We start from the raw sequence: 24104 nt of genomic DNA on the forward strand, positions 1-24104 counted from the left end.
ACCATCTTGCTTCCATTTGGCCTTACCGGCTTTTCTGGCGCCTGCCCAGCCTGACTCACGGCACCCATGTGCGTCCCGTTCCCTCCCCACTGTGCCCGGTTGGACCGACCCAGTGCTAGCTGCCCTGCACCCCAGGCCTCTCTGTCTGCACAGCACCCTCCTTTCAGAGCCCTGTCCCTGGAGGGATTAACCTCCGTCCTTCCTGTGCCATGCCCCACGAGGCATCAACCAGAAGCAACCTGAGGGGGGCGCTAGCTGAAGAAGAGGGGGTGCCCGGAAGGCAGGGCTGGAGCGCGTCGGCAGGGAGGCAGAGCCTGCGGGAAGCTCCCCTGGCCCCAGCTCCCTTGGCACAGCCCCTTTGTTCACCCCGCCCTGGCTCTGGGGTGGAACGAGGGCTTGTGAGGCGCGGGGGGGGGGCGCCTCCATGTTCTGGAGAGGAGGAGGAGGAGCTGCATGGAGGCAGCAGCCTGGGCTCCGAGGTTGATGTGACCGTGACAGCCCCCCCTCCCCTGTCTCCGCAGGGCCTGCCGATGGGCGAGCGAGCGATGGTCCAGTCGTAAGGCCCAGCCGGTTCCGCTCTGCTCTCCGGCTGGGAAGGCCACGAGGATGCCCCCCTCCTGCCCTGCTGCGGCCGCTCTGCTCCTCCTGCTGGGCCGATGCCTGCTGCCATCCGCGCTCTCCTTCCCCAAGGACCTCGCTCCCCTCAGCACCGTGGGCCTGCCGAGTAAGCCAGCCCGGTCGCGCCCTCCACGCTGCCTCCCGGAGCAGGGAGCCCACGGCTGTCGAGCCACGGGCCTGGGCTGAGACCTGCCAGGCTCGCGTCGCCCGAGGCAGCTGCCTGCAGGACAGGACACTGGGCGAGCCACATAGTGGCCTTGGCCACGGCTGCTAGACCACATGGCCTGCTGCCGGGACCACGACATGTCCCCCCCTCCCCACCAGAGGGAGAGCAAATGGGGTGGCCCCTGCCTGGGCTGGGGTGTCTCCCCAAGTCTGGAATGAACCCCTGGGAACGGAACAGGGTCTATGTGTGGGGGGTGACGTATGAAGGACACTATGGGGTTCCCCTCAGCCGCTGTGCTGGGATGTCACTGGTGGCCATCGTGTGTGGGGGGACCCCGTGCTGGAGGAGGTGGAAGCGTGTAATGGCCGCCCTATTCTCTGCCACCAGCGACGTCCGCGTACCCCTGCTTCCGAGGCCTCGCCGGCGACAATGACACGGCCCAGCTCGGCCTGGACTTCCAGAGGATGCTGCGGCTCAACCAGACGCTCTTCATCGCCGCGCGGTGAGTGAGGAGAGAGACTGCTCCCAGGGGGCATCGTGCTAGGGCACCCCCCATGCAATGCGGGGGCCCTACACCCCTCGCCCAGCTGCCAGTGTGCACAGGCCCCTCACCCAGACGTGTGTGCACACCCCCTCGCCCAGCCACCTGTGCCCATGCCCCTCGCCCAGCTGGAGTGAGCACACCCCCTCCCGCACCCCCACAGCCACAGCACAGACCTCCCGTGCCTCTCACACAAGCACAGCGTGCACACGCCCTTCACTCAGCCACAGTGCGTGCATCCCCTCCCACACCCCGCAGGGTGCACATGGCCTCACACACACAGCACGGTCCCATCCCGCACAGGGTCCCCTCAAACAATCAGAGCCCGCTCACACACCTCACACGTGACCACAGCACACTCACATCCACCATCACACACCCCCTGCCCTCAGCCGTGGTCCTTTTGCCTCCTCCCGTGCTCGGGAGATCGTCACGTTTCCTGCTCTCTCTCCACAGGGACCACGTTTATGCCTTTGACCTCAGCCAGACCCCAGAGGATTTCTATCCCGACAGGGTAAGGAGGAAGGGGAGTCACCGCCATGGTACTGGGGTGGGGTGGGACTGTTTGGCAATCTTCCCTCATGTCAGAATGGGGTGCAGTGCTTAGAGCAGGGGGCTGGGAACAGGACTCCTGGGTTCTTTTTCACCTCAGGGTTGAGGGGTTAGAACAGTGGCCTGGGCATTCTTGGCTCACGCTACTCAAGAATCATAGAAGATCAGGGTTGGAAGGGACCTCAGGAGGTATCTAGTCCAACCCCCTGCTCAAAGCAGGACCAATCCCCAGACAGATTTTTACCCCAGTTCTCCAAATGGCCCCCTCCAGGATTGAACTCTCAACCCTGGGTTTAGCAGGCCAATGCTCAAACCACTGAGCTATCCCTCCCCCCAGTTATGCTCAAACCCCAGCTATCCCTCCCCAAGAGTGCTGGCTGGGGCTGTCCACAGAGCATCCTGTGACCTCCGCTGCCGTCCTGCCCTTCCCTTCCTTAGCCAGACGCCTGCGGGGTCCCATGCTCCCCCCAGAACACCTCTGTGCCCCTCCTAACCCCCTTCCTTTGCCTCCCCCACCCCTTCTCTAGCATCTCACCTGGAAGACCCAGGACATGAAGAACTGCGCCATGCGTGGGAAGCTGCGGGTAAGAAATGTGGCTCTGCCTCCAGATGTTCCCGTACAGATGTTCACTCCGCGGCCACCCCAGGAAGAGGGGAGAGCTGGAGTCTGGAAATGCCCCTGTGCAAGTCCTGGAGCCTCTCTCTCCCCCATGAGATCATAAGAACGGCCCCACTGGGTCAGACCAAGGGTCCATCTAGCCCCATAGCCTGTCTGCCGACAATGGCCAGTGCCGTGTGCCCCAGAGGGAATGAACAGAACAGGTGATCACCAAGTGATCCATCCCCTGTTGCCCATTCCCCGTGGGTCTCTGAGCTCCTATAGCAGGGAGCAGCTCTGGGCGCCTTGGGAGATTCATCCCCCCTTCCTGGGAGATGCGCTCTAAGGGCCCAGTCCAAAGCCCATGACATCTACAGCATCAGCGGTCGGGGGGTTTGGCTCAGGGCCCCACCCCGCAGGGTTGTGCCATACCCCATGTGCCTGTCAGATGTTGCCCTCCACCCCAGAGGTGGCTGCATTCCAGTGGTGCTCTAGGCACAAGCTTCCAAAACACTTTGAGATCCTCCAGGCTGGAAGAGGCTAGGGAAATGTGACATCTCCTGGTTCCTGGCTCCTTTCTTCATCACTTAACCCAGGTTCTGGTGCTAGGTGATCTGCACACCCACACCGCCCCAGGTGACTCACTCCACACCTCCATCAGAGCCAGCTGACCATGCCCCCTTCTTTGCCCCCCCATACCACCTGATTGCACTCCCCCTATACCAGGGAGCTCACCCCCACCCCTCAGACCTCCCCCTTCCCAGTGCTAGGCAAAGCCATGCCCCCCCCCCGCAATCCCCCACCCCTACCCCAATCCCCTTTCATTTGGATCATGGCTAACCCCCCGCAGGACGAATGCTATAACTACATCAAGGTGCTGGTGCCCAAGAATGATCGGACCCTCTTCGCCTGTGGGACGAATTCCTTCAATCCCGTGTGCCGGACCTACAAGGTGAGGGCACCACCCACCCGTCCCCCGCACTGGCCTGTCTGCAGCATCACAGAGCCCCACGGGGACCAAGCCCAATCCCCGCTGAGCTCATGCGGGGGCTGAGGTGGTGGGGCTTGGGAGGTGGATGGACACCGGTTGCTGGCTGGATCCCTCTCTCACTTAGCGCCCTGCACACGCTCAGGGCTGTTCCTGGTGGCCCACATGCCTGGGCAAATCTGATTAGGCTCCAGTGAACTTCCAGCGATCGTGCTGCAGGGCTCTTAGGTTCCAATCCAGGCTCAGGGCTCAAAGGCCGGGCCGGCAGGTGATTGCTGGGTGACCCCCAAGTGAAATGAGTTTGCTTGGGCTCAACCCAGGTGTCCAGGACTCAGAAACCACCCCCTTGTGGGCAGCCTCAGCAGAGAGGCCAAGGAGTGAGTGGGTCCCACAGTCTGGAGTCTCCCCCAGGCCAGCTATGAGCATGCCTTGTCCGATTCCCCCAGGGTCAGGGTGGGGCAATGCATGCTGGGAGCAGGAGGCCCCATGGGCCGTGTCTCCCTATCAAAGGTAATGGGGTGGGCTGCACTCAGGCCACCCAGGATCTGTGCGGATCAGCCCAGCTCAGCCCTCCCTTGGCAGGGCCCCATGCATCGCTGCGGCGCGCTCTCCTTTAGGGCCCTGGGGTGGTATCCGCGTGGCCCATGAGTTCACCTCGGCCCTTGGTTCCCAGATCAGCAGCCTGGAGCAGGAAGGGGAGGAGCTGAACGGCCAGGCCCGCTGCCCCTTCGATGCCAAGCAGACCAACGTTGCCCTCTTTGCAGGTACGCTGCCGCGCCCTGGGCGGGTGGTGGGACACAAGCTGAGGGGGGCAGCCAGCCTCCAGATGCTGTGCTGGGATACGGGGGTGACACTCAGGGTCCAGGCACCCCATGGGGAGAACAGGGGGTCTGATCCCCATAGAATACGCCATTGCACAGGCAAGTGGTCGCACTGTGCAGCCAGTCACGATTCACCAGCCTGCCTGGGGGAAAAGCCGCTTCTCCCTTTGTTTGGTCACAGACTTTAAAGCGTAATGTCAGTGAGCATCGTAGTCCTGTCACATTGTGCACCATCAGCTGAGTCAATTGCTTATTCTTTGGGGTTCGGACCCCTGTTCTCCCCCAGGGTGTCCGGACCTGGGAGTCATTCTGGGGCTGCAGGGGGGAGTTCGCACACAACTGTGACCCACACGGGAGTTTTCATTCTGACACCCTGACGCTGGGGAGCACTGGGTCTGCGGGGCAGGGGCTGGGACCCATCTCTGATGCGTGTGCATTGACACACGGGAGCGTTCGCACACAAAGCCCATGGGACAACGCCCCCCAGGGGCCGGCCTGCAGCATCCCATTGAGAGGGGCAGAAGCTGCCTGTTGGCTCAGTTCACCAGGGATAAACCCTTGACGGTGACCAGCTCAGTCCTTGCCCCGAGTTTACCAGGACTGGGCGCTATGGGGCACGTGTGGGGCACCCCTGGACAAGCCCATCTGCATTACACTAGACAGCTCCCTGAGCTCCATCCTCATGTTTCCTTCCTTCCTTCCTACACGTCTATCTATCGAATGTGTCTAGGGTGACCAGATGTCCCGATTTTATAGGGACAGTCCCAATTTTTGGGTCTTTATCTTATATAGGCTCCTCTTACCCCCCACCCCCTGTCCCGATTTTTCACATTTGCTGTCTGGTCACCCTAAATGTGTCTGTCCCGTTCCCATACACCCCCTCTGTCTGTCTGTCTATCTCCATACACACCCATCTATCTATCTATCTATCTATCTATCTATCTATCTATCTATCTATCTATCTATCTATCCCCATTCAACCCTTTATCCATCCATCCATCCCCATACAACACCTCTGTCTATCTATCTATCCAGCCATCCCCGTTCAATCCCTCTATGTATCTATCCCCGTACTATCTATCTATCTATCTATTTATCCATCCCCGTACACTCCCTCTATTTATCTGTGTATCTAATCTCCCCTTTTCTCTCCCTCCTTCCCTCTCCCTCTCTCTCTCGTTCTTCCTCCCCCCTCCCAGACGGGAACCTGTACTCAGCCACCGTGGCAGACTTCCAGGCCAGCGACGCGGTGATTTACCGCAGCCTGGGCGAGAGGAGCCCCGTGCTCCGCACCGTCAAGTACGACTCCAAGTGGCTGCGAGGTGAGGGGGCCAGAAGCCGTGGGGAAGCCCCGGCTGGTGGGGAGCGGGGGAGCAGCAGGAATACGTCACATTTGGGAGCCTTGCCCCCAGGCCAGGATGCGCTTAGAGCTGTCCCAGGGAAGCAAATGACTCATATCAAGGGAACTAGCAGGAACCTTAGCGCTAGCAGGGAGCATAGATTAGTGATTAGAGCAGGGGGGCTGAGTGCCAGGACTCCTGGGTTCTGTTCCCAGCTCTGGGAGGGGAGTGAGGTCTGGTGGTTAGAGCAGGTGAGACTGGACTTCTGGATTCTATCCCTGGCTCTGCTACTAGCTCCCTCCCCACCCTTTGCCTCAGTTTCCCCCCATGTATAGTGGGGATAACAGTGACCCAGCCCTCGGGGCGGCAGGGCTCCGAGGCAGCCTGAATTAATAGCTGCAAAGTGCTTCGCGCTCCTTATGTGGCTGGTGCCTGAGGCCAACACATGTATCATAATGGCTCCTCCCCACTTCACCCCCTGTCTCTGCCCCTCCCCGCAGAGCCCCACTTCCTCCACGCCCTGGAGTATGGGAACTACGTCTATGTCTTCTTCCGGGAGATCTCCATGGAATACACCACGCTGGGCAGGGTGAGTGCTGGGCGGGGCCGAGGGGACTCTACGTGGCCAGGCCCCAAGGGATGGGGTGCAACCATGGCAGGTGGGGGTTGGCATGCTGGCAGTCGGGGGCACCATGCCCTCTGGGACACCCACAGCCCAGTGTGGCCATACCCCGGTGCCCGGACATGGTAGCGGCCTGACAGCCAAAGGGTAGCCCAGCACCTCCCAGCCTGGGCTTTGCAATGGGGTCGAAGGTATCTGGGCATCTAAATCCCATAGACAGGGAAGCTGAGGGGATCCCTGAACCCTTTAAGCCCCTTTCTAAATCCCTGTCCTGGTGCTGTCAGGGGGATGGGCAGGATTCCCCCTTGCTCTCCATGGGGGGATTCTCAGTGGGAGCTGCTGGGTACTGAGCAGCTTTGAACAGTCCACCCTTTAGGATTGGAGCCTGCCGTGTGCCCATCGCTGTGGCCTCTGGCCAGGCCGTGCTTCAGTTGAGCCCCACAGCAGGAAGAGAACACCCCCCTCCCCCCAGCATCCTAATCCAAGGCAGCGTAAGCATTCAGCCCAAAGGCTGGGCCTGCCGCAGGGCACCTCAGCCTGGCTGGAGCTGAGTGTTAGCGCCCCCGGCGGGGCCGGCCGGCCCCTCCCCGTAACCAGTGCCCTGTCCTGGCAGGTGATCTTCTCGCGCGTGGGCCGGGTGTGTAAGAACGACATGGGGGGTTCTCCCCGCGTGCTGGAGAAGTACTGGACCTCCTTCCTCAAGGCCCGGCTCAACTGCTCCGTGCCCGGAGACGCCTTCTTCTACTTCGACGTGCTGCAGGCCGTCACCGACGTCTTCCAGGTCAACGGGCGCCCCGCCGTCTTCGGGGTGTTCACCACCCAGTCCAACAGGTACCGCAGCCCCCCTCCAGCCCTGCCGGCTCGCTCAGTGGGGTGGGTCCTCCTGGGCCTTCCTGCTAACGGCCCAGCAGCACCCGGGGGTGCCAGGCCCTGGAGTGTGGCGCTGGGATGCCATGTGCCTTCAGGGGCCTCTTGCAGAGGAAGAGGGAGGAGTCTGAGGGTGATGGCAGGAGGGGAAGGGTCGAGATCCACTCCCCAGCCTGGGGAGGAGGGAGCTGGCTCTGCCACTGACTTCCCATGTGACCATGGATAAGTCACTTGATCGCACTGTGCCTCAGTTTCCCTATCAGTGCAGTGGGGATAAGGAAACGTTCCTGCCTCCCGGGGGGTGGGAGAATCCATCCATTCCTGTCAGTGACAGGCTCCGATGTGGAGCAGAGGAGCCTGTTAGAAAAGGCTGAAAGGGGCAGGCGCAGAGCTGTGGGAGGGAGCCTGGATTCTGTAAATCTCCCTGCTGTGCCTTTCCCATCGCCCTGTCACTTCCTGCCTGCAAAGCCCATTGGGATTCTTTATAAATGACCCTATGATAACAAGTGATGTGTGCAGCCCAGAGACCCTACGATAACAAACCAGTGTGCACAGCCCAGAGACCCCACAATATCAAACCAGTGTGCAGAGCCCAGAGACCCCACAATATCAAACCAGTGTGCACAGCCCAGAGACCCTACAATAACAAACCAGTGTGCACAGCCCAGAGACCTTACAATAACAATCCAGTGTGCGCAGCCCAGAGACCCTACAATAAGAAAACCCCCCTCACCCACCACTGTCGGGGCCATTTCCCAGGATGCGGAGGGGCTGTGGGGGGGAATGGATTCTGCCCATTATGGGGGGATGGAAAGAGACTAGGGGGTGTCATGGGGGGTGGAGGGGGATTTAGGGCTGGTGGGGGGTGCTGACTGGGGAAGGGGTAAATGTGTGGGGCAGGGTATGACGGGAGGAGGACCCTGGCTGGGTGAGGGGGTGCTGGGCAGGAGGGGGTGTAGGGAGGACAGGATGGGAGGGGTTGGAGGAGAGTCCTGGGGTGGGGGTGGGATTGGAACGGGATGTGGGGGAGGGGGACTTGTGGCGGGTCTGAGATGGACTGAGATGCCAGGGAGGGGGAGGGGCAATGGGGCTCTAGCACCTCCTTGCTCACGGGTGCCCATACACTGCCTGTGACCCCCACCCCTCGCGTCGCAGCCTCTGACCCTATTAGCCCCCTAGGTTGCTGCAGCCCCCTGAGGAGGTCGGGGCCTGAAGGTGACAGGGAGGGGGATGGCTGCGGGGGAGGGCGTGAATCCAAGCTGGGCCCAGCAGCAGCTGGGTGGAGGTTGGAGCCACCGGCAGCCCCACTCACGCCTCCCCTCATCTCTCCCACCCCCCCAGCATCACCGGCTCGGCCGTCTGCGCCTTCTACCTGGACGACATCGAGCGGGCGTTCGCCGGGAAGTTCAAGGAGCAGAAGAACGCGGATTCCGCCTGGGCCCCAGTCCCGGAGGAGAAGGTGCCTAAACCCAGGTAAACAACCCCCCCCCTCCCCGAAATGGAGCAGGACGTGTGGGGGCTGTTACTGGGCACAGCCCCTGCCCTGCCCGTCAAGGCAATGGGCCAGAAGCCAGGACTCCTGGGTTCTATTTCCAGCACTGGGACTAGGAGCTAGAACCGTGGCCTGGGCATCGGAGCAGAGGGTTGGGAACCAGGACTCCTGGGTTCTTCTCCCGGCTCTTGGAGGGGAGTATGGTCTAGTGGTTGGAGCAGGGGTGGGAGCCTCTTCCAAGCGGGGAAGTGGGGTCTAGGGGGTTCTACCCTGGCACCTTAATTATGTAAAGAGATGTACACAAGGTTTTGTTAACGCAACATCGGCTCCCTGGGGGGCTCCCCAGTCCAACCCTGTGGATGGGACTGGGAGTTGGGCGTGTGGAGCAGCTACAGTAGGGGGGGCACTGCCCCCTCCCCGGTGCCAGCTGAGGTGCCACTCCTGGGCCGCCCGCGCCTACATCTGGATTCTCGCCGTCCCTGCAGGCCAGGCAGCTGCGCCAGCGTTGGCCAAGCGGCCGGCTACAGAACCTCCAATGAGTTCCCCGACGAGACGCTGGCCTTCATCAAGTCCTACCCGCTGCTGGACGAGGCCGTGCCCGCCGCCACGGGAAGGCCCTGGTTCACCAAGACCACCAGCAGGTACCACGTGGGTGCTGGGGCTGGAGGGGCAGCCGAGGTGGGGAACCCTCAACCCCAGCCAGGTCCACCTAGCTCAGGGCCAGCTTCTCCTGTACCACACTCGCCCCCATCAAGATGGTCTCAACCTAGGGCAAAAGGGCCCCGGGGAGGGGGCTCCCAGCCCTTCCCCCGGCAGCTGATGCCGTCCGGACGTTTTCCCTGCTAAATTGTCCTCTGGCTCCGTTTCAGCCTGTCCACCCTAGTCCCTGATGGCTCACCCTAAACAGCCCCGTGCGGCCTGATCCTCCGGCCGGCTGTGCCCAGGGAAGGGGAACTGCACCAGGCTCTGCCTGGGATTGGGGGGCAGCAATCAGTGGCGGAAGCAGTTGACCCCGGGCTCTTGGGGCTGGGATCCTTTGGGGCCAGTAATACTGTTACTATTATTACTATTGGCCAGTGGTCAGTGAGAATAAACCACCTGGGCCCTGGCGACAGACCGGCCTCTGCACACGTACCGGTGTGCGCGGATGTGTACGTGTTCACGGGGGTGTGTTCACATGTGTGACACATGGGTGCCCAATGGCGTGCGTTTGCATGTGCGTGCGCCATGCCCAGATACGGTTCTGTGTGCCCCCGTTGGGCACGTGTGCATGCATTTGGAGGTGTGATCACGTGTGCACGGGTATGTGCGCGTCTGTTATGTTTTTCCCTTGTGCAATAGTGCATGTGCAGGGGCGTGCATTCATGTGCACACACGTGGGTGCACATGCATGTTCATGTGTCTGTGTGTCCAATGGCTGCCACACCAGGCTCGTGCCCTGACCTCGCTCCCTGCCACCCCCCGCAGGTACAAGCTGACCCAGCTGGCAGTCGACACAGCCGCCGGCCCCCACAGGAACTACACGGTGCTGTTCCTCGGCTCGGAGGACGGGAAGGTGCTGAAGGTTCTTACCGGGACGAAGGAGAACTCCAGCGTGGAGACCCTGCTCCTGGAGGAGATCAGCGTCTACAGCCCGGCCCAGTGAGTGCAGCCGGGGCAATGGGCGCTCCGCACAGCCCTGTGGGAGGGGCGCCTGGACGGAGGGATGGAGACCAAGCAAAGTGCTCACTGGAGAGCGTGGGACCTAGTGGATTAGAGGAACCTCCTGGGTTCTGGCCTCATTTTGGGGACGCAAGATCTAGGGCTTAGAGCAGGACTCCTGGGTTCTGGTCTCAGTTTTGGGGATACGGGATCTAGGGCTTAGAGCAGGACTCCTGGGTTCTGGCCTCAGTTTTGGGGACACGGGATCTAGGGCTTAGAGCAGGACTCCTGGGTTTTGGCCTCAGTGTTAGGGAAGTGGTGTCTAGTGGTTAGAGCAAGGAGGAGGGGGATCATGGCTCCAGGGTTCTGTTCCTGGATATGGCTGACTGATTTGCAAAGGCACCTGGGAGTCCGGACTCCTGGGTTCTATTCCCCTGTGCCACTGACTAGTTGTTAAGCCTGGGAATCGTCACCCCGCCCCCTCTCCGTGCCTCAGTTTCCCCACCTGTCAAACAGGGAGAGCGCTTCTGCTGTCCCTGTGCTCTCATGGGAGGAGGGGCGCAGGCCGGCACAGGGACTGGGGGCGTGGGCTTGATTTTGACTCTGGCTCTCTGTGCTCGGCCCCAGGTGCAACGTGAAGAGGGAGGACAGGCGGATTTTGGGCCTGGAGCTGGACACGGCCCACCAGGCCCTGTACGTGGCCTTCTCCAGCTGCGTGCGCCGCGTGCCACTCAGCCGCTGCGACGCCTATGGGAGCTGCCGGAAGTGAGTGGGGAAGGGCCGTGGGGTGGGCGGGGGCCTGCTGCCCCCTGGCTTGGAGGGACCCGAAGGTCCGGCAGGGCCTGGGGCTCCATTCATACAGTGCGCATGCTGGGGGGGGAGAGGGATGGGAACTGTGTGTGTGTGTGTCAGGTGGGGGAGTGTGTGTGTGTGTGTGCACGGTGTACAGCATGTGTATCTGTCGGGGGAAGTGTGTATCTGAGTGTCAGGGAAGTGTGTGTGTGTGTGTGTAGAGTGTGTGTGTTGGGGAAAGTCTGTGTGTGCAGGGCATGGGAAGTGTACAGCATGTGTATGTATGTTGTTGGAAGTGTGTGTGTGTGTGTGTGTGTGTGTGTGTGTGTGTGTGAAGGGCAGGTACAGCATGTGAATGTATGTCGAGGGGAAGTGTGTGTGTGTATGTGAAAGGTATGGGGGTGTAAAGCATGTGTATGTGTGTCAAGGGGAAGTGTGTGTGCGCACATGTGTATGTGTAAGTAGGGTGTGTGTGTGTTGGGAAAGTGTGTGTGTGTGTGTAGGGTGGGAGTGTACAGCGTGTGTGTGTTTGTAGAGTGTGTGTGTTGGGGAAGTCTGTGTGTGCGTGTGTAGGGTGGGGGTGTACAGCGTGTGTGTGTGTTTGTGTGAGCATAGGGTGTGTTTGCACCGTAAGCAGCCATTGGCTCCCCCAGTGTCAAGGGGGAGTGTGTGTCTGCGTATGGGGGAAGTGTGTGTGTGTGTGTGTAGGGTGGGGTGTACAGCGTGTGTGTGTGTTTGTGTGAGCGTAGGGTGTGTTTGCACCGTAAGCAGCCATTGGCTCCCCCAGTGCCCCGGCCTGGCCCGTGTCCCAGCCCCGACAGGTGTAGATGTCCGACCCGAGCCAGTTCCAAGAAACCCAGAGCCCCCTGCAGTCTCTCTCTGACCTTTCCATGGCCTTTATCTGGCAATTAAAACCACCTATAAAAAGCCCCCAGCGAAGCCCTGAGCAGCCCCCCTCCGAGTCGTCAGGAGCCGGGATAACAAGCAGAACCGGCCTGGCATTAGAAGCATGGGGGCCTGTCTAGTGGTTGGAGCGGGGGAGGGGGAAGGGAGTCAGGACTCCTGGGTTCTATTCCCAGCTCTGCCAGTGATATGTGTGATCTCGGATGGGTCACGTCTGTCCTCTGAGCCTCATTTTCTATGTGGCTGAAAGTGGCCCCCGGGGTGGGGGTGGGGAGCAGGGAGGTGATGAGCTGGTGTCTGCAGCATGTGTTACCAGCTGCGTCATCTCCACACTGCTAGTCATTGCTGCTCGGCGCTCTAATCCTTCGCGCTTCTTAGCTGCCTAATCCCTGCGGCTCCCAGGACCATTCGCCTCATTGCACAGGGGTCACGCAGACGGTGGAGCCGGGACCAGAGCCTAGGAGTTCCCCGCTGCCTCGCATTCGTAGTTCCCCCGCCCGGTGCAGCCTGCCCGACCTGGCGGCACCCCTGGCCCTCTGGGCGGGAGGAGCTAAAGGAGTACGCTGGACATCCTGGCCCTGCTCTCAGGCCCGCGAGGTCCAGGATCAGTCCGTCATTGACACGGGCATCAAACCAAGGTCTGATCTGACACCCAGGGACGTCCCCCCACTGACTTCACAGGCCTTGGATCGGGCCATAAGTGAAGGCAGAATCAGGCCCCAGAACACACCCGTGATCAGTCTTGTCTGGTTTCCTGACAGTGTCCCCTGCCAGCTATTTTGAAGGCAGGTAAACCACCCCCAACATGAGCATTAACTACCCCTGGGGCCAGAAGTGGGGGATTCCTTCCTGGCCCTCAGAGGATGATCTGATTTTGCCCTGGAGCATGAGGCTGGCTAGCCCCGTCCAGGCTGCTACCATTCATATTGCTTAAGCAGATGGCTGAAGAGATCTGTGAGCTGTTAGTGACTATCTTTGAGAACTCATGGAGGACGGGAGCGATCCCAGAGGACTGGAAAAGGGCGAACATAGTAGCTAGCTGTAAAAAGGAGACTAAAGACAACCCAGGGAATTACAGAACTGTGGTACCTGGAAAGATAATGGATCAAATAATTAAACAGTCGAGTTGCAAACACCTAGAACAGGGGTCGGCAACCTTTCAGAAGCGGTGGGCCGAGTCTTCATTTATTCACGCTAATTTAAGGTTTTGCGTGCCAGTCATACATTTTAATGTTTTTAGAAGGTCTCTTTCTCTAAGTCTATAATATATAACTAAACTATTGTTGTATGTAAAGTAAATAAGGTTTTTAAAATGTTTAAGAAGCTTCATTTAACATTAAATTAAAATGCAGAGCCCCCCGGGACTGGTGGCCAGGACCCGGGCAGTGTGAGTGCCCTTGTAAATCAGCTCGCGTGCCGCCTTCGGCACGCGTGCCATAGGGTGCCTACCCCGACCTAGAAGAAAATAAGATAAGTAACAGTCAACATGGATTTGTCAAGACAAACCATGTCAAGCCAACCTACTACCCTTCACTGATAGGATAACAAGCCCTGTCGATGGGGGGAAGCGGTAGATGCGGTATATCTCAACCTCAGGCTTTCGATACTGTCTCACATGACTGTCTCGTAAATGAATTAGAGAAACGTAGCTTAGAGATGATGTACTGTAAGGTGGGTGCACAACAGGCTGGAAAAGTCAAGCTGGAGGGACATATCGAGTGGGGTCCCACCAGGATCTCTCCTTGCTCTGGTTGTAGTCAATATCTTCATCATGGATACATACAGCGACTACACTTATAAAGTCTGTGGACCATGCCAAGCTGGGAGAGGTTGAAAGCGCTTTCGGGGACAGGATTAGAAATTCAAAATGATCTGGACAAAGTGGAGAAATGGTTTGAATTAAATAGGATGAAATTCAATAAGGACAAATGCAAAGAACTCCACTTAGGAAGGAGCAATCAGCTGCACACATACAAAACGGGAAATGACTGCCTAGGAAGGAGGACTGCGGAGAGGGATCTGGGGGTTATAACGGTTCACAAACTAAATATGAGTCAACACTGTAATACTGTGGCCAAAAAAGTGAACATCATTCCGGGCCGTATTAGCAGGAGGGTTGTAAGCAAGACACGAGAGGTAATTCTTCCGCTCTACTCGGTGCTGATAAGGTCTCACCTGGAGTATTGTGTCCAGTTCACGCTTCGGGAAAGATGTGGACAAATTGGAGAAAGTCCAGAGGAGAGCGACAAAAATGATGAAAGGTCTAGAAAGCTTGACCTGCGAGGAAAGATTAGAAAAATTGGGGTTGTTTAGTCTGGAGAAGAGAAGACCGAGTCGGGGACATGATAACAGCCTTCAAGTCGGTAACAGGTTGTGATAAAGAGGAGGGTGATAAATTATTTTCCTTAACCCCTGAGGATAGGACAAGAAGTAATGGGCTTAAATTGCAGCTAGGAAGATTTAGGTCAGCCATTAAGAAAAACTTCCTAACTGTAAGGAGAGTTAAGCATTCAAATAAATTACCTAGGGTGGTTTTGGAATCTCGTCATTGGAGGTTTTTAAGAGCAGGTTAGACAAACACCTGTCAGGGATGGTCTAGATCATATTTAGTCCTGCCTCAGTGGATCAGCTGACCTACCGAGGTTCTGTCCAGCCCTGCATTTCTGTGATTCTGTGTCTGATCTGCTTCCCAATCCCTCACAGGAGCTGCTTGGCCTCCCGCGATCCATACTGTGTCTGGCTCCGGCCGGGAGCATGCGTGGCTTTTGGACAAGAAATCAGGTGAGTGGCCCTGGTTAGAGATTGGGAGGGGGATTTCCCCGGGGTCTGCAGTCCCCAGTCAGTGTCTGTGCACAGCGCAAGGGACGGCCGTTGAAGCAAACCAGATGCGGGTTTCAAATGTGCCCTGACACAACTCAGCTGGAGGATGGAAGAATTTACCATATGTCCCTGACTAGCTGCCCTGCCCGGCTGACTCCACCACTCCCTGAGCCTGTTACAAATCGCCCACCTGGTGTGCGCTCATTGCACCAGTCAAATCAGGACGGTGGCCTTTCACCCCCACTTCAGGGCAGCAGAGAGTCCGGCTCAGATTTCCTCTCCTCTCCCACCCCTATGCATCTGTCTCCTTCACACAGTGTCGCTCCTCTGCGTCTCCGGGTGGCGGGGTTGGCCTCTCTGCCACTGCCAACTCTCGGGCTCAGTTTGAGTCGCTCTTGCACTGTCTGAATCGGCTCCTATCCCACGGAGCTCGGCAATACAGATTGCATGGAAAGCTCTCCCCAAGCTGAGTCCCCAGGGTGCCAGTGAGGAAAGCCCCTTCCCGTCAGCGGGGGGTGTAACACACACACACAGCTGTGGCGAGTGTGATCCGGTTCTCACAGCTGGCATGCGCCTGTTCCCTGATTGCACAGTCGTTTTCCCCAGTGCACAGTGGGTGTGACAGGCTGCCACTGCCATCTGATAGCACCCTGCTGTGTACCCACCTGTGCTGTCCATGCCCAGCTCTGGAGAATCAGGCCCGAGGCCCATGTGCTGGCAAAGATGGTTAGCAGAGCCCCCCTTCCCCAGCCCCACCCTCCTTGGAATGCCCAGCAGCTGGGTCCCCTTGGGAAGTGTAATACACAGGGTGCTGGGTACCAACCGATGCCAAAGCTGCCTCGCTCCACCCCTCCGGGGGCAGTGGCGCCTTTCTCTGTGAGCTGGTGCAGTTGCCAAGCTGACCATTAGAGGGAGAGAGAGTCGCATGCGCTAAGCGGGCGTATTGCAGGAGCAAGCTGAGTGCCGCCGTGCCACGGCAGAGCTAGCCACGTGCCCACCCGGAAGCATTGTGCATGTGTCCATGCAGCGACTTCCCTCGGGCCCTGCCCTGTGCCAGCTGTTCCCTTCAATTCCCGGTTCCCCCATCTCCCTGGCTGGCCAGGACCCAGCAGGCGTGTGCTCCAGAGCACCCTCTGCTGGAGAAGACACCTGCGTGGGGACCATGAGAAAACCACAGGGCACGAAACGTGTAATTAGCCTCATTAGGGCCGCAGCACAAATAAACCCCACCGCCGGCTCCTAGAGTGTATGGAGCTCGGTGGCCGTACAGCCGCGCCTCCCAGCTGCATCTAATTAGGATCTTGTGCTGGGGAACAGCTGCCTGGGAAATACTGAGCTCTGGGTTCGGTTATGCCTGGGAACACGCACGGAGATGGAGACACAGTGGCACTAGCCAGAGGGCTCCCCAGCGTGCCACTTTCTGAAGCTGCAGAACAGGGCGCCTAGCGGGGGACACACGGAAGGCTCCATCCCTGAGAAAGCTTGGGACAAACCCCACTCCCTGGCTACACAGGCGACTGGGCTCACCCACAGAGCAACCATAGCAGCTCCTGCGGCGCCCCCGGACTCCTGGGTCCTCAGCCTGGGTCCTCAGCCTGCCTTAGGAGTCCCGCCAGATCTGAGTGTTAGAAAGGAACCCTTGAAACCCAGCCCGTGCGGGGCCGGGAGGAGAGGAGGAAGGTGGAGCTGGTAGGAACATTTTTTATGCACTGAAATTTCACGGAAGCTGAAATGTTTTGAGACAGGCTGCGACGAAGCGGGTTTTGGAGCGGGGGAGAGTCGTGTTCTGTAGCCTGGGGGAAGAGCCAGATTCTGCCTGGAGCAGCGTGCTCCGGGTCAAAAAATTCAGCTTTGACCCAGGCAGAGCAGGGACTCCCCCATCCCTGGCCATTGGCCTCACATCCTGGGGCATTTCAACTCCTCTCTTTGGCAAAAACGGTCGGAGAGGCTTGGCTTCCGTCCCAGGCAGAAGGACAATACGTTTCTGCGCCTCGAAAGGGGATTGTCTGGTCGGCTCTGGAAATGGTCCGAGCGGCGCGATAGTGGGGGAAGGACAGAAATCAAGGCTGCTGGTTGTTCAGTTCCTGGGATCATGCTGTGCATTGGGTGTTAGATGGTTTATGGTGAAATGCTTCAGTGTCGACCTCGGCGGTGCTCCCATCCCTGTCGTTAATCCACCTCCCCGAGAAGCCGTAGCTAGGTCGGAGGGAGAATTCTTCCATGGATCTAGCAAAGTCTGCACCGCATCGGTCACACCTCTGAGCGGTCCCATAGCTGGGTTGACCTAGTGTAAACCAGGCCTCCGAGACTGCTGCTGCTCCCTCCTCTTCTCTTCTCTGGGAACACTATGTCAGGAGCACAACCAGAGTTTTGCTAAGAACGGGGCCCAGATTCCCTGCCCAGCTGCCCTATCTTTGAGTGCCGTTGTGACTCCGTGTGCCAGGTAGCAATGTCATGCTCTCAGATCGGGTCCATCCGGCTTCGGTCGTATGGTCAGGGGCCACCTGGATCCCACCCCTCATTGTGTCCCTGTCCTACGTACCCTCCCTCCCTCTTGGAGAGGCGTCAGAGAAGAGCCACAAGATTGAGGATTGGAAAACCTTATAGTGAGAGACGCAAGGAGCTCAATCTGTTTAGCTTAACAAAGAGCAGGTTGGGGGGGTGACTTGATCACAGTCTAGTGGTACCTAGAGGGGAACAGAAATTTGAGACTAGAGAGCTCTTCCATCCAACACAACCCAACAGCTGGGAGGTCAAGCTCAGGGGGAGGGATAGCTCAGTGGTTAGAGCCTTGGCCTGCTAAACCCAGGGTTATGAGTTCAATCCTTGAGGGGGCCGTTTAGGGATCTGGGGCAAAAATCTGTCTGGAGATTGGTCCTGCTTTGAGCAGGGGGTCAGACTAGGTGACCTCCTGAGGTCCCTTCCAACCCTGATATTCTCTGACCCATGTGGACTGGGAATTTTAACAGCGAGGGTTATTAACCATTGGCCCAGCTAATGACCTAGCGGTGCCAGGAACTCTCCTTCGCTGGACATTTTCAGATCAAGACCAGCTGCTTTTCTAAAAGACCTGCTCGCGTTCAACTCGGACTAGGAATTAATTCAGGGAAGTCCTATGGCTGGCAGTCAGCCAGGAGGTCAGACTAGATGATGAGGGTGAAGCCTTCTGAGCTGAATATCTCAGTGTGGGTCACCCCCCATCTCACCTGTTCTGTAATCCCCACAGTCTTCCCTGAAAGAGATAGGTCTAGGCAAGTGTCCCCATCTGACAGATAGGGAAACTGAGGCACAGAGAGCCTGGAATGAATGGAGAGAATCGAACCCAGGGCTCTTGATTCCAAGTTCCCCTTTCTCTAACAACTGGGCACCACTCCCCTTCCCAAACCAGGAGCAGAACCCAGGCGTCCTGACGCCAAGTCCTCCCTGCTCTAACCACTACATCACACTTCCGTGGAGGCACTGCCTATTCCATACGGGGTGTTTTATGGGGTCCTCATGACCCCACTAGCCCGTCACAGCCACAGGCTGGATGTTGTTTGCGAAGTGGAAACCTTAAGTGGGGGTGGAGAGTGTGGACCTGAGAGCAGCCCGGCTCTGCCATGCGGTGACCCTGCATCCAGAAGGGTTGGCGGCGGGGGTGATAGTGTGAACGAGAGCAGTGGGGGGGAGGTCCCTTTATTGAGCCTCATTTGCCTCCGAGCCCAGGTGGTAGGGGGCAGGGTGGAAGAGCCCTCTCCTAACCGCCTGGCCCCTGAATTCCAGATCTCCTGGGTTCTTCACTATAGCTCCTTCCTGATGGCCTTCCCTGCTTCCGCCCCCCCGACTCCCTCCTACCTTTGCCACGAGACCAAGACCCTAAACATCCATGCGGTAAATCCGACATCAACCCAACTAACCAGCCAAGGGAAGACATTACGTCAGGCCCCTCCAAGCAGAGCAATGGCTGGGGGTTTGGGGGGAGGGGGTACTTTGGGGGAAGGGGTCCCTTGCCTCTAGCTTTATCTCTGTATCATTTTCTTGGAGCCACCCCCCACCCCCGATTAACGAGCGGAGGGTCTAATCGAGGCGACAGGCTCCTTCACCGCGCTCTCCCTTGGTTTCCTTCCAGGGCCGGATTCGAACAAGATGTTGAGAACTCCGCCAAGCAGCCGGGGAGCTGTCAAGGTACGTGGGGCCAGGGCCGCCTCCCCCCAGCAGCGGCAGCTGCAGGGGCAGGAAGCGCTGGGGGTCTCCGTGGAGGAGAAACGGGATGAGTCAGCATCCCGGGCTGCCCATAAAACAGGCCTGGCCCAGCAGAACAAAAGTGGCCGTGTGCCCCCAGAGGCCCGGCTCTGGCAGCCTGGCGGCGGGCGAATAGCTGTTGCGTGGGAGCGTGAACCTCATCTGAGGAAAGAGGAGGAGGCAGCAGCCATCATGGTTTCTTCATCATGGAGCCTCTTTAAATTGCGAAAAAGAAAAATTCCCATCCGGTTTGCAGCCCCCTGTGATATCGCAGGTGTGGGGCCAGCGGGGGGCCGGGTTCTGCCTGTTGTGGAGAGATGCAAAATTTGGAGCTGGATTCTAGGGGGAAAATCCTCGTGTTTCCATCCTGAGGTACTGGAGGGATCCGGGAGGCAAGGAAGGGGGTATGGGGCCTTTCGCTGCTGGGAGGTTAGTGCTGAGCTGGGCCCAGGCCAGGGCACTGGCTGGCTAAGGGGAGCTAGGAATGGGCTGTGAGGACTTGCCTTTCTGGGGTGCTGGTAGCGTGGGGCCTGTTACCTCCCGGGCTCTGGTTCCCATCTGGTGGCGACCCAGAGCTGTGACCATGGGGGCAGTTCTTGCTAAAAGACCCATGTGCAGAACCCACAAGGGCCCCAGTTTGCAAACTGAGCTCCAGGCCTCACTGGCTGGGAGCGCTGGGACCCGCGGGGCCGCCGAGACCCTTAGCGGTGGGTGCTGCTGAGATGCAGGGAGCAGGTGGACCAGGTGCTGGCCTGGTCGGATGAATCCCTGAACCCCCCTCCCCTGCCCTGTAGTTTCCCACCCTGACATTCCCCCCAGCTCTGCTGCAGTCTCCCTGTTCCTGCCCCCTCTCCCCGTTGATATCTAGCTCCCTCTCTCTTCTCCTTTCCGTAGACGCTGTGACCTCCACGGGGAATCACAACACTGCCAGTGACTCATCGTATGGTCAGTGACACCCCCGTCTCACTTTCATCCTCCTGCCAACTCTGCTGCCCCCCAGATCCCTCACCCCCAACCCTCTGTGACATCTCCCCCCAAGGCCCCAGGGAGGGACGGGCCCTACACGGTTTACTCCTCATCATGGTTCTGCTCTCGCCCCCCACCCCGGGGCCGGGGAGAGTTTGAGGGTGGGTTACAACACAGAGGGCTTGTCCCAGTTTCACTGAGACCCCAACATTGGGATGTCCCATGAGCATGCCATGCTGGGACGCCGTATTGAGACAGCCTATGGGGACAGGACAGTGAGACAGCCCATGTTGGGATGCCATATTGGTCTGCCCCATACGGACTCTGTATTGGGATGTCACGTTGGGGCTTCTCGTGGGGATAACCCTTGGCAACGCCATGTTGGGGAACCTCAGGGGGATACCATGTTGGGACATTACACTGGGACACCTCGTGGGGACGCCATGTTGGGACGCCATGTTGGGACACCTCAGCGGGAGGCCATGTTGGGACAGGTTATGAGGATGCTATGTTGTGAGGCCATGTTGGGAGACCTCATGGGGACGCCACATTGGAACACCTCATGGGGACACTGTGTTGGGACACCTCATGGGGACGCCATGTTGGGATGCCCCTTGGTGACGCCATGTTGGGTTACTCCATGATGGTGCCATGTTGGGAATCCCCTGACCCCCCCCAGAGTATTAGCATTGTGCCACTGGCCAGGACCCCCCGTCTGCAGTACCACCATTGCTTCCTGTTGGGTAAGAGTAACACCCTCCATGAATCCCCCACACCATCCTATTGGGACAGCGATAAACTCCCTCAGGGCCAGGCCCAATGTCTCCTTCTCTGGGAGTCCGGGTCTGCTGAAGCCTGGTGTCCAAAGATGGCTCCCACCAGGCCCGACCATGCCCAGACAAAATGCTCACCAGGCAGTGAGGCTTGGCAAGGTGGGAAAATGGAGAGAGGGCAGAGGGTGCCCTCCATGGGTGCCAGGAGTTGTGTTGCTAGTCTGTCACCATCCACACCGACACTAACCACGTCCCCTGGCCGCCATCGCTAACCCCGTCACCTCTCATCACCCCACCCGCCATCTCTGCTCATCATCACTCAGAACGTCTCACATCCCTCTCCGCCAGGGCAGGGACAGAGCGCTGATCCCCAGGGCTCTGGAGAGAGGTTGGGAACCCAGTGGCTCCCTCACCAGCCGTGCTGCACAGCTCGAGTCAGGCTCCGCGATGACGGCCTTCACCCCTAAGGTCGTGCTGTGAATCCAGCGGGCCAGATCCTGGTTCTGTGCGCAGCAGCAGAATTCCTCGTAGCCCCCCGGGCAGCCAGGACCCGACCTGTCCTCCCCCGGGGCTAGGTCTGGAGGAGACAGCAGGGCCAGACAGCTCTGTGCATAGTCCCTGTTCGAAGGAAGGCAGGAAGGGGCAGCTGGGTTTATTGAAGAGAGGGGTTAGATTGCGGCGGGCGATGCCCCCTGGCATGGGGTGGGGGCTGGATCTGTCCTTTGGAGCGTGGGGCTCACGCCGGCTGCTCTGTACACGGAGCCGGGCACAGTGTGGGCAGGTGCCATGCAAGCTCCTCCTGGGCAGTGCTGGGCTTTCCCCCACCCAACCCACAGCTCTGCCAGTGCCCCTCAATCCTGACCTGTAGCCCCCTGCTAGCCCGGCCCTGGGCTCCCCCCACAGCTCTGCCAGTGCCCCTCAATCCTGACCTGCAGCCCCCTGCTGTCCCTGCCCTGGGCTCCTCCCATAGCTCTGCCAGTGCCCCTCAATCCCGACCCCCAGCACCCTGCTGTCCCCGCCCTGGGCTCCCCCCACAGCTCTGCCAGTGCCCCTCAATCCCGACCCGCAGCCCCCTGCTAGCCCAGCCCTGGGCTCCCCCCACAGCTCTGCCAGTGCCCCTCAATCCCGACCTGCAACCCCCTGCTATCCCAGCCCTGGGCTCCCCCCACAGCTCTGCCAGTGCCCCTCAATCCCGACCCGCAGCCCCCTGCTAGCCCAGCCCTGGGCTCCCCCCACAGCTCTGCCAGTGACCCTCAATCCCGACCTGCAAACCCCTGCTAGCCCTGCCCTGGGCTCCCACCACAGCTCTGCCAGTGCCCCTCAATCCCGACCCGCAGCCCCCTGCTAGCCCAGCCCTGGGCTCCCCCCACAGCTCTGCCAGTGCCCCTCAATCCCGACCCACAGCCCCCTGCTAGCCCAGCCCTGGGCTCCCCCCATAGCTCTGCCAGTGCCCCTCAATCCCGACCCGCAGCCCCCTGCTGTCCCCGCCCTGGGCTTCCCCCACAGCTCTGCCAGTGCCCCTCAATCCTGACCTGCAGCCCCCTGCTAGCCCAGCCCTGGGCTCCCCTGGGGCTGTATCACAGACAGGCCTTCTGCGCCTAGGCCCACCCTGCAGTGATCAATGGGGCCAGGGCTGAATGGAGCCCAGCGAGTGAGCTCCTCTTTCCCTCTCCCTCAAGGGGGGGTCTCCCCAGGGCAGGGCCGAGGCCCGTGGGCAGGCGGGCAGGGTGTGGGGGAAGCTCTCCCTGCGTTTGCTCTGTGCAGAGCTGGCATTGGTGTGTAGGGGCCCGTTGCAGACACCAGTGGGATGGATCTGGGCAGGGGTATTTTACCATCCGGCAGGAGGTGCTGGGCTACCTGCTTTGCGGCTGGCCTCTGGCCCCTTGTGCCGGCGCTGGGAGTCACTGGTGATAATGCAGTAGGTGGAGGGGGGTGACCCAGCCCTCCAGCAGGTCGGAGGGGGCCCCCGACCCGGATCCCACAAGGGTGCAGGCTCATGCTGCCGTCACCAGCCTGCTGCGTCCCCCTGACGTTTTTCTTTGTCGCCGGTAACGCAGGGCAAGTCCGAGCCGCGGGCCCCACCGCCAGTGCCGCGCCCTTCCCGGCGCCCACGGGCCGTACCCAGGCGGGCACGGCCCGAGACGCCCGGCCCGCCCCTGGCGCCGGGGACCCACGCTCCACCTTACGCGTGGCTGTAAACACTCAGGGTAAGAGGGGACGTGCCCGCGCGGAGCTGCACGATGGGCTGTCACCAGCACCATTAACTCAAGCCCCGGGGCTGTGGCGGCTGCGGTTCCCCAGAGCGAGGATTAACCCGCGGGAGCATGGCACCTGTTTGCAAGCGGAGAATAACCAGCTCTCTCCCTTTCAGTGGTGTTCGGTGGTGGGGCGGGCACAGGGGGCAGCTTCTCTGCAGTGCAAGGAGAGGGACAGGATCGGGAGGCCAGGGGGTGTGTATGAGCATAGGCGGCAGGTTTGTATAATTTTTGGTGGGGCCCAAAATGGTGGTGTCCCCCCGCTCCCGCCCTGTAAGCCAATATAAAATGAAGCTACAACGCGTCAGTGCCACAAGATTACAAGGGTCAATTAAAAGTGGAAAGTCAGAAGCAGCACTTGCCTACTTCAATATACAGTATTATATTTTGTTGCATCTGTTGTGATGAAGTGGGAATGTTCTTAATATTTTCTCTGAATACTGTGTGGGTGCCTCAGTTTCCCCTGCAAGATGCCAACTGAAGGTGTTGGGGACAAAGAGATCAGGTGGCCTCCTTGTCCAGAAGAGACACAGAGGCCAGAGGAGGGAGTGTCAGTTTGGAGCTGGCTGGGGAAATTGGGAGAGACCCAGAACTTGGTTCTGGGCTCCCCACCCCCCAAGATGGACCTGACAGAGGGGTTCTGTTTTCTGTACCTACAAGCTCTGTTTAAACTGTGTTCCCGTCATCTAATAAACCTTCTGTTTTACTGTCTGGCTGAGAGTCACATCTGACTGCAGAGTTGGGGTGCAGCGACCTCTGGTTGCCCCAGGACCAGCCTGGGCAGACTCACTTTGGAAAGTGCATGACGTGGAAGGGCATGCTGAATGCTCCGAGGTCAGACCCAGGAAGGTGTAAGCTTCTTGCCCTGGAGACAGTATGCTCCGAGAGAGGAGGCTCCCCCAGAGTCCTGACTGGCTTTGTATGGAGTTGTTCCAAAGCATCACAGCATCCCCTTCTACACCATGAGCTTCCCGGAAGTCTGCACAGGCACGGACACTCCCTCCTCCGGCCTTTGTCTCTTTTCCAGGCATTAGGAGGCCACCTGATCTCTCTGTTCTCCAACACCTTCAGTTGGCACCTTGCAGGGGAAACTGATTTGGGAGAAATGAAGTAAAAGCTGCCCAAACC

At 59.3% G+C, this 24104-nt stretch overlaps 1 protein-coding gene across 5 annotated transcripts in view; it reads left to right on the forward strand.

Moving 5' to 3' along the window:
* Window positions 1-24104, forward strand: part of SEMA6C (semaphorin 6C) — a 92565-nt gene that overhangs the window by 55291 nt on the left and 13170 nt on the right. For 3 of the 5 annotated variants that reach the window (XM_039512976.1, XM_039512977.1, XM_039512975.1), the window contains 17 exons: window positions 522-724; window positions 1172-1286; window positions 1782-1839; window positions 2405-2461; window positions 3326-3427; window positions 4137-4227; window positions 5484-5606; window positions 6125-6213; window positions 6860-7077; window positions 8455-8586; window positions 9091-9246; window positions 10073-10246; window positions 10874-11011; window positions 14645-14722; window positions 18870-18925; window positions 19877-19927; window positions 22779-22928. In XM_039512976.1, coding sequence (XP_039368910.1) covers window positions 607-724; window positions 1172-1286; window positions 1782-1839; window positions 2405-2461; window positions 3326-3427; window positions 4137-4227; window positions 5484-5606; window positions 6125-6213; window positions 6860-7077; window positions 8455-8586; window positions 9091-9246; window positions 10073-10246; window positions 10874-11011; window positions 14645-14722; window positions 18870-18925; window positions 19877-19927; window positions 22779-22928 — 1906 coding nt within the window. In that variant the 5' untranslated portion in view covers window positions 522-606. Of the gene's footprint in view, window positions 1-521; window positions 725-1171; window positions 1287-1781; window positions 1840-2404; window positions 2462-3325; window positions 3428-4136; window positions 4228-5483; window positions 5607-6124; window positions 6214-6859; window positions 7078-8454; window positions 8587-9090; window positions 9247-10072; window positions 10251-10873; window positions 11012-14644; window positions 14723-18869; window positions 18926-19876; window positions 19928-22778; window positions 22929-24104 lie in introns of those variants that run through there. The other 2 variants (XM_039512978.1, XM_039512979.1) reach the window with 2 other exon arrangements.

Source organism: Mauremys reevesii, linkage group 24 (genome assembly GCF_016161935.1).
Source record: "Mauremys reevesii isolate NIE-2019 linkage group 24, ASM1616193v1, whole genome shotgun sequence".
Taxonomy (NCBI): domain Eukaryota; kingdom Metazoa; phylum Chordata; order Testudines; family Geoemydidae; genus Mauremys; species Mauremys reevesii.